Source organism: Falco punctatus (assembly GCF_963210335.1).
Source record: "Falco punctatus genome assembly, chromosome: 9".
Taxonomy (NCBI): Eukaryota; Metazoa; Chordata; class Aves; order Falconiformes; family Falconidae; genus Falco; species Falco punctatus.
In genome coordinates this window covers 48,576,077-48,593,160 of record NC_137589.1, presented here as the reverse complement: position 1 = coordinate 48,593,160, position 17,084 = coordinate 48,576,077, and the positions used below count along the sequence as shown (strand labels likewise).

Here is a 17,084-nt window from a genome sequence, read left to right as displayed (position 1 = left end):
ATAGGTAATAAAAGCAAATCACATTGTTTCCTCAAGGCTGGAGGAAAAATTTGACTCTACCAGCCATGGACCATAGCTGTAACAAGCCCTTAGGCAGACAGAGGTAAAGAAGATGGTAATCCTTTCACTCATGGACCTGTACATGGTCCTTACATGGACACACAAGCACAGTGTGGTGGCCCCACAGCCATGCCTGCACGCTCCCAGTACATGTGCACATCCTTTATGTACATAAGCTCCATCAATAGGTACCCACACATGCACTGTCCCCCAGGCACAGCACAGCCACGTGCAGACTCTTTGTGCACAGCTATTCAAGCACCCAAGCACGTTCCCTGCATGGGTACATGCACATTTGCTGCATGTATATGCTCCCATCTACGCATACACTGAATCCTTGCTTTCACACATGCACACACACACTTGATCTACTCAAAGTCAGTCCCTTTTCATATGTACTCGTATCAGCCAAGTCAGTACCACTAATAATTTCCAGTTCCTAAGGGTCCTGACCCAGCACATGTCTCCAGCCTCATAACCACACTCCCTCCTGGTGCATTTAGACTCCAGCCCCATAAGTTGCTGCTGAGCTGATTCCGCTTGGAAGCCTGGATTCCATCCCATTCTGTATTTAGTTACTTTTGGCAGAAATACTATTAAATGGGGAAGCACAGGGCTGAGCACTCAAGATTTTGGTGGGATATAGGAAAATATTGCAGAATATCTTCTTGTATTGTCTTGGGGCTGCTGTCAGTCATTCCCACGCTGACATCCCAGCCCTGCTGGCAGGTGGCAGGCATGCTCGGAGGAGAGCAAATGTTGTCAATCCTGTAAAACGTCTTACAAGGCGAATTGTTGATGTGTAGTTAGGAGCATTTTTTACTGTGTGCCCGATCTGAGGGGAGCAGGCTATGACCCCTGACAGTACAGAGTTAGAGCTTTTGTAGCAGTACATCAGGGACGGTGCTGATGAGTGGTGCAGATGAAATAAGTGAACATACCAGGCCGGTCGTCTCACAGATGTTATGCTAAATAATCAGTTATTTGCCTAAAAATGGGCTAACTACGATGCATAAATCATTGCATCCATATACTTTGCCGTACAGCCCCGTGTCCATGTGCCACGTGGTCAGGAAAGCTCTGTGCTGAGACCTGTGGGAAGTCACTGCATGTGGTGTGATAAGGGTTATCAAATCGCACCAAATCAGCACAGCGCAACTGGACCTGTTAACTTTTGGGGGACTCCACTTTCACTTTTCTGCCAATCTTCGAGCCCTTCAGAGAGGTTCAGGAATCCTAAGTGCTTCAAAAGCTGAGCATAGAATGTGAGAGCTCATCCTACAATCTAGACTCAGCATTTGCAATTAGTTATTCTTCATTATCCTCTTTAAAAACTGCAATTCTGTAATCCAAGAGCTGAGATACCATCATAGCAAGTCCATGACCCTTTTGACACCACCTCAGAAAGCAAATTTGCCTTAACTATTAAACCAAGTTGCTCTCCAACAACTTCGCAGTAAAATTTGTTCATCTGAACCTAGCCATATGTATTTACAACACTTAAGAAAGCCACGATCAATTTAAACAGCATTTTTGCAAGCTAGTTGGGAAACTAGAAGATAATTCGATGCAATATATTGAAATTTCAAAGATGTTTTCATTTCAAAAAGGGAATGAAGTAATTTTAAGTTAGAATTTCGACATTTTAGCCCGTATGTTCCTGATTATTATTACTATTAACTATTCTGTACTTTTTTCATTTCTTTCTTCTCATCTGATTTTTTTTCCCGTTTCCATTTTCGTTTTCCATGGTTTTCTTTAAACCACTTAAAAGTGCTCAGGGATTAAAAATCACAGATGCTCTGATCTGTCCTGTGTGCCCCTGCCCTGAGCTGTGGAGCTGGAGCTGGAAATGCTTGGGCATCTCTGCTGACTCCCAAGGGAGCTTGAGCACTGTGTTGGTGCGGAGACCATAGTTGCTTGTCCCTATAGGGCTTCTTTCCAATCCCATAGATTAGTGCTGGGCTTGTGGGGTAAGCTGCATTTCTCCTGCTCTTCACGTAATTGGGAATGTGTGTATCAGCCATACAAAACTGCAGCTCTGAGATGCTTGTTACAGCCCCCCCCCCCCCCCCGGTTCATTTCCTCCTTCAATTAAACATCCACACTTCTCAGTCTATTCAGCGTTTAGGAAATGTTTCCAGCGCTTTGGTATTTTTGCTGCTGCCTCCATCATTTCTGTATTTTGAGCCAGGGCAGCAGAATGGACCTGCTGTCCCAGTGCAGAGAGACCTGACCGCGACAGGGCTTTTGTGCTATTTTCTCTATGTTGCATGGGTCAGTTTGGCTTTATCACTGTGTTGAGTGTGAGGAAAAGGCATTATCTGGTCTGTCTGTTCTTCCTGTGCAGGTCCGTGGCGGACATGACACCTTTTCCCTTGCAGTGTGATTTACTTTGGCCCATTCAGGACATTCCTGACGTGTGCTGGGTCTGCTGTCTGGATGAGCAGGTCTGGATAAGCCCTGTTTGGTCCAGAGGACCCTCTCAGCCTTAAAAAAAAAGAAATATCATAGTGTTTTCCTCTTTGTCCTCTCCTGTTCATAGTTCTGCCTCCCTCCAACATGTAGCTGGTTTATCAAGTAGCATCCATGCTGAGCATAAGCCCTTTCATTTTCTAATATTTGACTCTAGGGCCTTTTGGAAAAGCTGCGTTTTTTGAAACCCCTCTGTCAGCTGCAGCTTTTGGTCCAATTGCTCCCCAAAGAGTGCTGTACCTAATTAGGCTGGAATTGCTGTTGCTCAATCATCCAACCATAATGACGTCTTCAACCAAATCAGATAGGTTAGCTGGGGCATGAGTCCAGAGCTGCCTCCTCCTGTGTGCTGCTGCAGAACAGGCTGACCTAGAAACAGCCAAACAGCATATTATAAAACTGCTTTTCTGAACTTCTCTCATGGCAAATAACTAATATATACCCACATGTCCCTGCATCTGCTCCTTGTCACTCTCCGAAGGGGTTTTTTTTTTCCCTTCATGTTCATTGCTCAGTAATATTTTCAAAAGGTCAAGAGGAAAGGCTATATTTGCACTGAACGTTGGTGACAGTTCCTTGCTAGATAGGCTTTTCTCCACCGTACATTTACAGACCGCAAAGCAAAAATTCCTCTTTGCCATGTGCTGGGTTAACCAAAGAGAGGTACAAAATCATAGCCAGGCTTTGCTTTCTCAGCCAGAAGAAAGGAGTGCAGGTCCCAGAGGCTATCTCAAGGCATGTAACCCAGAGGTCTACCAAAAATTGCTGCTCTGCCTCTCTGGCCTCGTGATCCCAGCCCTGTCCCTGCAAACCTGCCCGGTCCCCGAGACGCACCCTGGCTGACAACCCAACCAGTCTATGTTGAGCTCTTGTTCTTCCTTGCAGAGCATCCACCTGTCCTTTTTGCGCACGGTCCCACCATACTCTCACCAGGCCAACGTCTGGTTTGAGATGATGAGAGTCTTCAACTGGAATCACGTCATTCTGATAGTCAGCGACGACCATGAAGGTCGTGCTGCACAAAAGAAGCTGGAGACCCTTTTGGAGGAGAGAGAGTCCAAGGTCAGTTCCTGAACATTGTCTTGTAGCTTTGTTTAAGCAACAACAACAAAACTAGAAGTCTCGGGCTGTTGTATGTATGTAGATTTCTGTATGTAAAACACCTTTTCTTTCCATTGTAACATGGCTAACATGCTTAAAGCATCAACAGTGTCTGACTAGTACCTGACAGAACTTTGTACTTTATTCATTTCACTTGCTTTGCCATGGTCAAAATCTCCTACATGTAAATCGACTACAAAATGAAGGGAAGGATAACCTGGAGCTCTGCAAATGCCTCGCCCAAGATTCCCACCTAAGGAGAGGACCAGTCGCTCAGCTTAGGGAAGCACCTGCCCCATTACAGCCACCCAGGGGCCAGGCAGTGCCAAACCAACCCTGAAAAGCAGCTTCTGAATTGGCTAACCAGAGCTTAGCGGCTTAGGAGGGGGCAAGGGCAGCCGGCGCGTTGGTGCGCGGAGGTATAATGCACCCTCTCTATAAAGCTGCCGGCTCTGCGGCTGCAGGCTGGCGCCCCGTTCCCATCTCCATTGAAGCACACGCCAAACGCTGCTTTCCTGACACCCCATGCTGTTACAAGAGGGCAGCTGTGGCTGGCGGGAGCAGCTTTATCGAGGAGGTGCACTGCACCTGCACTCAGGGCCATGCAGGGGAGCCGGGAGGGAAGCAGGGGAGGTCCCCAAGCCTGCTAGAAATTCAGGAGGACTACCACAGATCTGCTGATGTTGGCTAAAAGGACTGAGCAAGTGTTGAAGACAAGCAGGGAAGGAGAACGCAGGGAGCCATTCGGCTGCAGTGCTTCAAAGGCAGGTGCCTGTCTGGAAGGCGAGGAATCACCGCCTGCCCTGTGGGGTGAAGTCCTAGCATGTCCTCTTCGGGGCAGGGTGAGGTCCCCTTTGGATGGGCAGAGTCTGAGCCCATCTCCAAGTCTCCAGCAATGTCAGGGCAGGCACCCATTCCTGGCTGTTCCCTCCTGGATGACAGGCAGGAACCACAACCTGCTCTTCTCCAGCCCCTCCAGCAGGTGCTGGACACTGGGCACCCGCTGTTGAGGAGATGTGGCCGTAGACACTTCTTGTGCTTGGAGCTGGTGGCTGAGCTGAGAGACCAGAGGGTGCAGACTGCCACTGCTCATCATCACCTCTTGTCAAGTCACTGGAGGAACGACTGGTGCAGGGCTGCGGGCTGGCACACTGACCAACAGGCTTGGGTTTGGCGGTGGTTTCTGAGAAGTTTCATCCTTGCTGCATCCTAGGCCATCGTGAGACACTGGTGTGCCACCAACCATGGTGGGATCCTCCTGCCTCCAAAGGCAGCTTCCCGCTGGGTGACAGCGGGCCAGTATTTCTCTCCAGAGGCTCTTCCCAGTGCAGGGTCCCTCACCCAGGGAAATTGTGGACAGGTTGTTCCCACTGTTGGTCTGTCAACCCTTTCCTTGCACCTTTTGATTTCCACTTTCTGTTTTCCTGCAGCACTCGTGCATCCCGTTTTGCTGCTCCCTCTCATGCCACTCCTTGCTTGTTCCACACAATGCTCCCAGGCACAGCGTCTATTTCTTCTTCAGCCTGCCCATCCTACAGGGAAGCCTTTGAGATCTGGGGCTTGAAAGATGGGGGAGGGAGGGCCTGTCCTCAGACCTGCCCCACATTTGCACTGCATCTACAACATGTCTTGGTGTCTCCTAGCAGCCACTGGGCTACTGCAAATGCCCTGGCCGTCCTCCAGCCTGGGCACTCTGTGGTGGTAGGTCACCTTGTCCTCCCTTTGGGTGTGCCACTGCGTCTTGTTTCTTTTTCCTTTGAGGAGCTTGCTTTGGTCAAACTAACTGGTCTGACCGGTCTTGAAGGTAGCAGATATTCCCGCTGGGGCTTTCTTGTCTTCCTCAATCTCTTCTGCTGTCTAACTGCTCTTCTAATCACTGGTGTGCTGACTCTTCATGCCATGAAGTGGTACCCTGGACCCCTCCTTAGCCTCCTGAAGGGCAGCCTGGGACCTGGGGAGGGAGCAGGCAGGAGACCTGTTCTCAGCCTCTTCAAAGCTTGGATCACAGCCCCTGAGGACCTGGGGGATCTGCTGTGAGTCAGAGGCTCACCTGCCTACCTGAGCTTTTGGATCTGAGCACAATGTGTCCCCTGGAGTCTGTGTCAGCCCCGGGTGTCACTCAGGCACCATTGGATGGATTTGCACTTCAAGCAGGCATTGGGAGCCCAGCACTCGGGAGAGGCTGGCCAGCCCTGGTGCACCCCTTGTGCTAGCCTTGTCTTAGGTTTGTCTGCAGTAACTCTCAGCCTGGAGCTACTGCTCCATCCCAGTACAATTCTGCTCATTCATCCGGGCAGGCCAGCAGTGCACCAATGCTGCTGGGGAAGGAGTGCCAGGCTCTGAGAGTTTGTCCAAATCAGAGGTGACAGGTCCCTGGTGTGCTGGCTCCCTCTCTCTGGGACAGTGCTGTTCATGAAGCTGGTAATTTTTGGAGTGAATGCTGGAGAACATGGTGGAAAGTGAATTTTGAATTTGTGGGTCCTTCTGTGAAAAACAGGCTGAGGAGCAGGGAAGGACTGCACGACCACACGGAAAAATGGGAAAGAGAGGAGGCATCACTGGTCTGGTTCTGGCAATAGGGACAGTGACAGGGAGAGGCAGAGGAGATCAGGTGCTGCCAGGTCCAGCTTTGCTGCACCCAAGACTCTGCTTCACTTTACTGACCAGCTTGGGTCGAGGTGCCAGCACATCCCACGCACGCAAGGTGATTTGTGGCTGGAGGCTGCAAGACAGATGACCAAGTTCCTGGCTAAATTGATGGTGCCTGAGGAAGAGTGGCCAATACTTCATCGCTGGAGGATATTCATGCTGTTCTGCTGCAGCTCTGCTCTCCTTGGAAGCAATCGTTACTCCTGGTCTCACTGCAATCTGAGCAGACTCTGAGAAGCCTTTGCAGAAATCCTCGCTGTGAACGTCATCAGAAGTGAAGGCAGACCTGGACTCCAAGCAGATTTTTGCCTCCTCAGGTACTTTTCCTTGCAAGGACCCAACTTCTCTGAGCAATAAAAAACCTGTCAGGCTGTGTCCAAGGAGAGGAAAGAAAAGATCATACAGCTGCACGGAAAGGAGATCTGGCAAAACTTCCTGCCAAAAACTGGTCTGAGTGCTCAGGAAGAGGCAAGCTATTTAGTTCGGAAAGCAAGATGCAGAGATAAAAATTGGCTGCCTCAGGAACAACCCGGAAGCATGAACCCTTGCATTACTGGGATGCAAAGGCTCGGGTTCCTGGCAGGGATCGGTTGCCATTGCCATAAGATGCTGCAAAATGGAGATCGGAATAGAGCTGTGTCCCAAACCCCATACACACTGATCAGGGATGCCCAGCTGGGGTGGGACAGGGCCAAGAAGAAGAGGTCAGACTATGTCCCACCAAAACTTGCCGAGCACTATCCTGCAGATGCTATCAGGTTGATGTTATTGGCGTGGCCACAAAGGCTGCTCCCAGGAAGATCCGCAGGGTTCTGTGCACACTGCTGCAGGGTCAAGGCTCCTGAGAACAGGGACTGTTGACCCTCAGCACACTGCCTGGAGGAGAGGAAACCTATCTAGAAGTAGGTTTCTTGCCCCTGGCTCCTTTGGGGCCAAGCAGCAGAAGTGTCTCAGGCAGGAGACAAGGGGAGGAGCAGGCTCTCTGCTCCGCTCCATTACTGCAGGGTCAGTGCACACTCAGCCACCTGCCCCTAGTCCAGGTGTGATACTCCAGTCAGCAGCATGGAGACCACCAAGCAGTGACCCCCCCTAGCCACGTGCAGGGCCAGGTTCTGGGCTTTGTGGTCTCCAGGAGATGCGCCTCCCAGGGCCACTTGTGTGCTGCAGAGCCACGAGGTGCCCTCGGCCCTCCCCAAGCACCAGGTAAAAGCTGCAATGCCATCCCATGATCACCATTGCTTCATATTGCCACGCTTTGAGCCAACACAAGATGTAGAGAGCTTTTTCTTTCTCTTTTGGACAGCAACAGAGCTCCAAAAAGCTGCTCCCTCCTTGCAGGAGGTGAGAAGTTCAGCTGAGACATCTTACCTGCTGTGAACTCTCTTAGGGTGGACAGGATTGTAATGATAATAGTGACAGTAGTAATGCTAACACTCTTAACTGTAACAGTTTGTGTTTGTCCAGCACTTTCCGTACACAACATTTTGTCCTTTACTTCCACAGTAATTCCATGGAAATCCCACCACTTAGGCCCTTAGAGATGCGTAGATTGTTTCTGAGTTTAAGATAAAAATTTCTTGCTGAAGAATTCCCCAGTCCCGCAAGGGAAATGCAACTGCATCGCACCAGCTGTGACACTCAGGCTTGCTCTAACCGGTACGGCTTTGCACCGTGACGCTCCCGTGAGAGCTGAGGCACTCTCTCCTGATAGTGGTTTTTGCGAGCTCCAGCGTTATAGAGACCCTTTAGCAAACAGTGGAGGAGGAGGTGGATGTTGGATTGCTTTACTACACGTCATTTTCAACTGTTTATAATATTCTTCTGTGTCTACATATTTTCTCTGTGCACATTATTCATCAGAGTAAAAAAAGGAACTATGAAAACCTCGACCAACTTTCCTATGACAACAAGCGAGGACCCAAGGTATATATGCATGGAAATGCACGCCGCCCACCAACCTAACTAGCAAATGAAAAATAGCCACAGCCACCAGAAAAATAAAAAAAAAAAAAAAAGAAAAAAAAAAAGAGAAAGAGAAAAAAAGAAAAGAAAAGAAAGAAAAAAAAAAAAAGATCCATGACTATGTTTCTTGGTAGCACGTTTTTATGTTGAGATAGTTTGGTTTGGACTTGAGAATGGAAACCTAGCCAGCTGACCCTGGAAGGATTTCTTTTTGAAACATGCATGTGAACCAGTAATTAACTTGCAAGTTTTTTTTTTTTGAAAAGTTGAACCAACCCCCTTTCCTCCCCAAAGGAAACGGTTCCTTGGTGTAAGTTGTTCACTTCTGCTCCCAAAGGTTAACCCTGTGCAATATGTTTTTTTCATTTCCCATGTTTTTGAAAAACAACACTCGTTTGAGTTTTCAATTGCATTTCAAAGCCTTTTTCTCTTTCCTGTACAATGCACGCCTCTTTTTGGGTCTTGATTGACTTCAGTTTGCATGCACAGTGCAAAAAAAAATAAAAAAAATATTAAAAAAAGAAAGAAAAAAACAAAAAGCCAAAATCTTAAGAGAGAAAGGAAGGAAGGAAAGAAAGAAAAGAAAGAAAAGAAAAGAAAAAAGAAAAAAATAGCTATAACCCATCTTATTTAGCTGACTTTTGTGCAGTTTAATGAATTCTCTTGACCCTTTTCTAGATAGCATGGCTCTCACAAGCAGTCCTGGGGCTCCCCCACTAACCAGCTTTGCTCACACTAACCACAGGCTGAGAAAGTGCTTCAGTTTGATCCTGGAACCAAAAACGTGACGTCACTGCTGCTGGAGGCTAAGGAGCTGGAGGCTCGTGTCATCATCCTTTCGGCCAGGTAAGGCAGAGCTGTCCCTTCCCCCTCCCTGCTCTGATTTCCTCAGTCTCCCCTTTGCCCAGCGCTGGAGTCAGTGCAGATTTGGGGCTTCTTGTCCTTTCCAGGAGCGTGAGAGAAAAGCCACTGAGAGCCCCATGTCCCAGGCAGGGCGTGGATGCTGTGCTGTGCACGCTGCTGGCCAGGGACCTTGCAATTATGGTTTAGACCTCTGGCTGCCTTGCCAAGTGTTAGCAGCCGCAAAAGCAGCAATAGTTACTGATGATGTGTCCTGATCCACCTGTGAAGGAAGGGAGTCTTATTGTCCCCATGCCTATAGACAGTGAGCCATAAGGAATGGGCTGGATTTGCAGATGCTCAGCAGTGCTGGGTGCTGTGGGATTAGATGAAGCCGAGGGAAAGGTTCCCTTTGCAAGGAATTAGTCATTGCCCAGGAGAACCAGTTACCAGAGGAGGGCTGCCTGGGGATGTTTTCCCTGGTGCTGCCACCCCCTTGGGATCCGATACAGGAGAAAAGGGGCCATCCGGCACCTGGAGCCACATTGCCGTTCCCTTCTTCTCGTTGCAGTGAGGATGATGCGGCCACGGTGTACAGATCAGCAGCCATGCTCAATATGACAGGCTCCGGCTACGTGTGGCTGGTGGGGGAACGGGAGATATCGGGCAATGCCCTGCGTTACGCCCCTGATGGTAGGCACCCGCCGGAGGTGCCTGTCCTGCTGTCAGCCAGGCTTGGAGGAGCCTGCTCGGAGCTGGGACGACTGGCACCTGCCCTCCCGGGGACCCCTTGGGCTGGGGGAACGCAATGCCATGGTGGTCCCAAGCAAGTGGAGGGTCCCACACATTGCTCTCCGCTCCCTTTGCCTGCACGGGGAGACAGCACTCTGGCAGCCTTGGCCACCCTGTCATGCCCCAAATCCAGCTCACGGGGCTTTGCGAGCTGATCATCACCTCGGGGAAAGGCTTGAGCGATGCAGTGGGGATGGAGCACAGGCTGTCAGCGGTCTGTGTAGCTGTCCCAGTCCCACTTCAGCAGGCAGGACAGTGCCAGCCCAGTGCTGCTGCAGCCACTTCCCCTGCCTGCTCCTGCCTGAAGCTCAGGCAAGTCCCCAGCCGCATCCACGATGTCCTCGGCACATAACCTTGTGCTTGCTGGTCCCCAAGCCCTGTGCATGGCAGTGACACTGGAGCAGCCGGTGTGCCTGGGGGTGCTGACCTGCCTTCTCCCCTCTACCTGTGGCAGGAGTGATCGGTCTGCAGCTCATCAACGGGAAGAACGAGTCAGCCCACATCAGTGATGCTGTCGCGGTGGTGGCCCAGGCCGTGCATGACTTGTTTGAGAAGGAGAATATCACAGACCCGCCACGAGGTTGCGTGGGCAACACCAACATCTGGAAGACAGGACCTCTTTTCAAGAGGTATTTGGGAAAGGGTCCTTCTGGAGGGAGCAGAGGACCTGCTAGGGGAGAGCTGGAAAAGGTGGGAGCACATGGAAAAGGTGCAGGAGGGCAACACAGTAGCTTTGTTCAGAGTATCTGTCATTAAAGCTTTGGGGCATGTGGCACAGGACTGCTTGGACTCTCCTGCATGATTCAGATGTGAGGGCTACATCTCTCCTAGAACGCTAGCTGGGACGTGGTCTCAGGCACTGACCCCAGTTTGTCCTGTCTGCTTAGGCATCATCCTGGTGCCTGCCACCGGTTCGGTTCATGCCAACCCATGTTCTGCACAGTGCTTGGGCAGCTGGGATCAGTGTGAGCAGGGAACAACTCTAGGAAGAAGAGACCTGGGAGCCATGATCTCCTCTGGTCTGGATCTTAATTCTGTGGGTGGAAGAGGGAAGAAAGGGGGGGGTTTCTGCCACATCCAGGGTGAAGGGGATTTCTGTCAAACTGGAGCTCAGTGCTGCGGACACATTTCTTGCTGAACATTTCAGGGCTGTGGCATGGGTCCGTGTGCTGCAAGCAGGACTTGAGGGCAGGACATCTCGATGCATGGGCAGGCTTCTCTCTGCTGTGGCAAAGACTGGTGCTGTGGTTTTGGGTGGCGGGGTCTCAGCAGGTCAGAGCATGCACGTGTTGGACCTTGCTGCTGCGGGCAGTGACATCAGCAGATGCTGCATGTGCTTCCCAGAAGCCAGTCTTGGTGCTGTGTGGGGTTTTGGGCTACATCACTGCAGATGTTGGAGCCCCAAGGACCTGTTCTGCAGGCTGGACCTTGGTAAAGCAGCAATTCCCTTGGGGTCCCTGTGTGGGAGGGCTGCTCTCTGCAGTGTGCCACCTGCACCAGGGGGTTGCTTTTGGCAGCGGGATCTTGTGCCAGGGGTTGCTCTCTGCAGACGTGGTCGTGGTGTCTGTGGGATGCCCCTTCTGCAGATATGAGTTCTGTCGAGCATGAGACCTGCAAAGCCTGAAGATTATTTTAGAAAAATTTCTGCAGCAACTCAACCTTTGGCATGAGCTATTTAAAGTTGTTCTCTATGGTGCTCTGCAAATGGCTCAGGCAATTCTTCCGTGTCTTCACTATCATCTTTCCAGGGTTTGGGGGCTGGTTTTCCCTTTGGTGGTGTATGTGTGTGCCTGGGGCACTACCCAGGCTGTTATGGGCAGACAGAAGCACCAGGAACAGTGGCATGGACGCAGCTCCCAAGGGACCCCCAGAGGAAGGTGTCCTTGGGTGCTGTGGGATAGACCATTCCTTAAGGTAATGGGACTGATCTGGTGGAAAACAAGGGACAATGACAAGATATGGGAGTGCAACATTTGGGAAACTGACTCCGTCCACCAGGAGGGGATGACCACAGGTCTATGAACAGACCATAGGTAGCCTTGTCTGTGTATCTATAGGGTAGCGAGCATATGGCAGGCAACTGAGAGAAAGCATTTGCCTTTCTGATGCCTTCTTAGATGTCCCAATAGCCACAGCAGGTTTTCTAGGTTGGCCCTGCTGTGTTTCTCTTGGTAGGGTGTTGATGTCCTCCAAGTACTCAGAGGGTGTCACGGGACGGGTGGAGTTCAATGAGGATGGGGACAGGAAGTTTGCCAACTACAGCATCATGAACCTGCAGAATCGGAAACTGGTCCAAGTTGGGATTTACAACGGCAGCCACGTATGTACAGGCCTGGACAGGTTGGGTAGGAGGGGTGGGTACGCTGGGGTGTCTGTCTGTGGCTTCATGTCTATCTCCTTCCTCTTGGACTGATCACAGGTCTTGACCAATGACCGGAAGATTATCTGGCCAGGGGGAGAAACTGAGAAACCTCAAGGTTATCAGATGTCAACCAAGCTGAAGGTAACAGCAAACGGCGTTAGGGAGTGGTGGGTCTCCTCAGCTCTCTGCGTGCAGGGCTCTGACTTTATCTGCCTCCCACTTCCACTGCTGCCTCTGCAGCTGTCAGCAGCATCTGCAAACCCAGGGCACCTGGCAGCTCGAGAGGATGTAACAAAACGACTTAGAGAAGGTACCGGAGGGTGTTCAGAGCTACAGCACAGCTTCCAGCTGGAGACAAACTAGATAGGCTGGCAGGCATCCTTTGGTTTGGAGAGAGGCAGCTGGAAAGGGGGTATAAGAGGACAGAAGGGAGGGATGGAGGTATAAGGCGTTCACCATTTCTCGGCACCTGGCATGGGTTTGCAGGACACACGGGGATGGGCTCCTTTGGCCAAGGCATAGTTCAGTTCTGGAGCCTACTGCTACTAGACAGTGCAGAGGCCAGGAGGAAACAGGTTCAAAAGGAGATGGAACAAGTTAGTGGAGGTGGGCGGGTGGTTGCAGTGTTGGGCTGAGGAGCTCTCTGAAGAGCTGATGGCCAGAAGCTGGACGTGACACTGGGAGAAGGTCTCTCCACTCTTGCTTTGCTTCTCATGCTCTTCCCTTAAGTGTAGCCCAGCAGCCACTTTAGTGACTGGATCCTGGGCAGGCTAGTCTTACCAGTGTGGCCGTTCATTTGTCCTAGTGTCCAGGCAAGGAAAATCAGACATTCCCACTGGCAGTGAGCCCTTATTCCTGCAGAGGTGGTGCAGATGTGTTGGGATGCTGCTTTAATGAAAAGGTCCAGGGCAGGACTGAAATATCTGCATTAGCTTGGGGCGGCGTGACAGCATTTAGAGCTCTATTCAGGGCACTAATCCTGGCTGCGTGCTGTCATCAGCCTCCTGTTAGGGAGAGAGGGGTGTGACAGGCTTTGAGGCTGAGGTGAGTGCCACACAAAGGAGGATGCCAATATGGCTATTCGTCATCTTAGGTGCAGGAAAAGCAAATGTTCCCCATGCCACAGCCAGGTCCCGCTGCTGGGCTGAGCAGTCTCACGTGCTGAGATGGCAGCGGAGGAGGGCACCATGGTGTTTTGGCCATGCTTACATGGAGAGGGCAGCCCAGCTCACCACCCAGGGGAGCATAACTCTGGAGGGGAACCAGCAAGAGGGTGTTTGTGCTTCACCTTGCAGATCGTGACAATCCATCAAGAGCCCTTTGTGTATGTGAAGCCCACGCAAGCAGATGGGACGTGCAGGGAGGAATTCACCATCAATGGAGATCCTGTGAAAAAGGTCTTTTGCACCGGACCCAACGAGACCATCCCAGGTAACTCAGTCTGGTGGTGAGCGCAGCAGCTCCCCCAGCCCTCCCAGCTGATGAGGACTCCTGTCCCCAGAAGGGGTCCCCAGGGAGGTTGCTCATCATTCAGGAGGCCCAAAGGATGAGGACCAGAAAGGTGACAGCATACTTAGCCCCCAACTGCCCTCTGTCAGCTCAGCCCCACAGTAGTGCTGTGCAGTAACTAGGCACTGGGATTCAGGGTTTCGACCCCAACAAATCACTTTCCCACTGTTTCTCTTCTGGGTGGGCTCCAGATGGGCTGTTATGGGGGATTGCATCCCATGTTTCTGTCTCCTGACGTGCTCCAATTCTCTTATCCTTGATCTCAAGCAGAAGCGAGATCCTCAAGGCACATTAGCACCTGCTGTACTGGTACTAACAACACCAGTTTCAAACCATTTTGTTAAGCCTGTTTCAGGAGTAGGAGTGAGCACGCGGTGGGGAGTACGAGCTGCTTAGCAATGCCAGGCTTGCCCAAATCCTCCTGAAGTGCATCCCCTTGGTCCATCATGCTTTCCTGTGCACATTTACACACACACACCCCAGCCCCGCGTTGTGTCCTGGACTGTGTTCAAACTGATGGGTTCATGTTAGCACCCCTCCAGCACAGCCTGCAGGCACCAAGCCGCCTCCATCCCCTGCAGGGCTCAGTAGCACCCTCAGCCCACCTCACTGGGACACAGAAAATGAATCGAGACCCCTTTGCCTCCAGCTTGCCAGCACCCATAGGTGGTGGGAGCAATGGGAAAGGGCAGTCAGAGTGGATGGCCATGCCTGAATAATGTGATTACATCTCATACGAAACCAGAGCCATGCAGGCAGCTGTTCTTGCTGGGGACAGCCACGGATCCTGCATGGGGTCCCTGGCAAATTGCTGCCTCCACTTGTCCCCCCCATTTTCTCCCGCCCACAGGCCGCCCAACCGTGGCACTGTGCTGCTACGGCTTCTGCATCGACCTGCTCATCCGGCTGGCAGGGGTGATGAACTTCACCTATGAGGTTCACCTGGTGGCTGATGGTAAATTTGGTACCCAAGAGCGGGTGAGTCTGGGCTGCCTGTGATATCTCTTTGCCCGTATTGTATGTCGAAACACGCACAGGCCTTTCTCTGGAGCAGGAGTGGGATGGGAGGGCAGTGCAGGATGCCTGCCACATGGGGGGGGGGGGGGGTCCTGGCTGGTGGGGGACAGGTGTCGGGGCAGTGGGCTGATCCTGCACTGGCTCTCTGGCAGGTTAACAACAGCAACAAGAAGGAGTGGAATGGGATGATGGGGGAGCTACTGAGCGGCCAAGCAGACATGATTGTGGCTCCCCTCACCATCAACAACGAGCGGGCACAGTACATTGAGTTCTCCAAACCCTTCAAGTACCAGGGCCTCACCATCCTTGTGAAGAAGGTATGGGCTGGGATGGGATGTTTTGTAGAACAGGCCCCTTGCTCCCTAGCTTGCAGACGTGCCATACCTGCACCATGCCCAGGGCCACCCCAGGGCAGCCGCTGCAAATCCCAGCCTTTGCTGTGGGATGCCAGCCTCCAGGCTGCTGGTTCTAATGCTGGGGCTTGTCTCAGCCACTCTGAGCCTTCCTGTGTAGCAGAGCAGGAGGAGCTCAGAGCAGGTCAGGGGTCTTTGTGAGTCCAGCCAGGTGGGCAAGGTGCAGGCGCGATGTGTGTCAGCGCTGTTCACTTCTCTCCTGTGTGCTAGGAAATCCCCCGCAGCACCTTGGACTCGTTCATGCAGCCTTTCCAGAGCACGCTTTGGCTGCTGGTGGGGCTGTCTGTGCACGTGGTGGCAGTGATGTTGTACCTCTTAGACCGATTCAGGTGAGTGCACTTCGGATCACCCAAGGGCTAGAGGGGACAGGGAGGTGCTCCTGGGAACCATCCCCTGGGTCCCCGCAGTGTCTTACTCAGGCACAGCCCTGCAGCCCTTCAGGAGGCTCTCACAGGAGCCAAACCCATTTCTCTGCCCCACCAGCCCCACGATGAGGTTCACAGCCTCTCAGGCTGCTGCTAGGCTGAAAGATATGGATATGTGGGGTACCCAGCACTTGGCTATGTGGGAACACGCCTGTCAGACCGTGTGCTGTGGTGATGCCTGACCAAGGGGACTGTCAGCCCCTGGGCTCTGAGTTAGTCCCCTTCTTTGGCCCTGAGGCAGCTCCTCTAAAGGGCAGGGAGCCTGTCCCTGCCTCAGCCCTGTGCCCAGAGGCTTTTGCAGTTAATCTGCGGTGACTCCTCCATGTTACAGTGGGAAAGGCTTGAGCTGGCCAGAATCAGATGATCTTCTGACCTGGAGAGAAGCATGATGAGACCAGTACCAGTGTGAGCCAGACAGAGATGCAGACCAGCAGAGGGGACATGCAAGGCAGTGGGACATGAGGGGTGAAGAGCTGTTTGAGGCACAGGCACAGTCTGTAGGGATGAGTGAGGCAGGTCTGTGTCAGGACACTTACAGCACAGTGGAGAGCCCTGGGAACCCAGATAAGAGATATGAGAAGAGCTCCGTCTTGTTTTCCAGCCCGTTTGGCCGGTTCAAAGTGAATAGTGAGGAAGAGGAGGAAGATGCCCTGACCCTCTCCTCAGCAATGTGGTTCTCCTGGGGAGTCCTACTGAACTCCGGCATCGGAGAAGGTGCGTCACAGTGTGCAGTGGGACTGCTCTGCCCTGCAACCCCAGCCCTGAGCTGGGGGGGACACTGGGCCAGAGGAGAAGCCTGTGTCCTCTCCCACTGCCTCCCTTTGTGTCAGGGGTGATGCCATGAGGGAACCTCATCTTCTGAGCTTTCCCTGGAGTGGGCTGGTAGGGCATTCAGTGACATGGGGTTGGCACACTTGTGGCACTTGTGTGGACCGTCCTGCCACCCCTCGCCATCAGTGATGGGAAATGGGTCCTTCTTGGGCTGCTTCTCCTGCCCAGGGTTACCCACCCACTCAGGGTGAGACACATCATGTCCTGGAAGGAACTGGGTTTTCCTTGGTTTGGGGTCCTTGCACAGCTGTCAGCAGAGCAGATAGACGATGCGCACCTGCAGCTGCCATTGGTCTCATGTGGGATGGACACGGCGCTGGTGACCAAGTCAAGCCCTTGTTGTGTCAGTCTGACCTTGCCTGTCTCCTTCCAGGTGCTCCCCGGAGTTTCTCTGCCCGTATTCTTGGCATGGTGTGGGCTGGCTTTGCTATGATCATTGTGGCTTCATACACTGCCAATCTGGCAGCCTTCCTGGTGTTAGACCGGCCTGAGGAGAGAATTACGGGCATTAACGACCCCCGGGTAATGACCCCTTGCTTGCTTTCCCCTTCCCTGTCCACTTCTGGGCAGAGATGCAGATGCCTCCAGCGGGTATCTCCTGGCTTATATAATGCGGTTCGTAGTACCCAGGGTCCTGCTTCAGCATGG

General features: G+C 52.2%; 1 protein-coding gene across 10 annotated transcripts in view; it reads left to right on the top strand.

Moving 5' to 3' along the window:
* GRIN1 (glutamate ionotropic receptor NMDA type subunit 1) overlaps nt 1–17,084 on the top strand; it is a 43,859-nt gene that overhangs the window by 11,801 nt on the left and 14,974 nt on the right. For 7 of the 10 annotated variants that reach the window (XM_080401984.1, XM_080401986.1, XM_080401985.1 and 4 more), the window contains exons 3-15: nt 3,421–3,597; nt 8,146–8,208; nt 8,993–9,093; nt 9,659–9,780; nt 10,334–10,508; nt 12,055–12,199; nt 12,299–12,382; nt 13,537–13,672; nt 14,601–14,728; nt 14,920–15,084; nt 15,391–15,509; nt 16,207–16,319; nt 16,810–16,958. In XM_080401984.1, coding sequence (XP_080258110.1) covers nt 3,421–3,597; nt 8,146–8,208; nt 8,993–9,093; nt 9,659–9,780; nt 10,334–10,508; nt 12,055–12,199; nt 12,299–12,382; nt 13,537–13,672; nt 14,601–14,728; nt 14,920–15,084; nt 15,391–15,509; nt 16,207–16,319; nt 16,810–16,958 — 1,677 coding nt within the window. The remainder of the gene's footprint in view (nt 1–3,420; nt 3,598–8,145; nt 8,209–8,992; nt 9,094–9,658; nt 9,781–10,333; nt 10,509–12,054; nt 12,200–12,298; nt 12,383–13,536; nt 13,673–14,600; nt 14,729–14,919; nt 15,085–15,390; nt 15,510–16,206; nt 16,320–16,809; nt 16,959–17,084) is intronic. The other 3 variants (XM_080401979.1, XM_080401980.1, XM_080401982.1) reach the window with 1 other exon arrangement.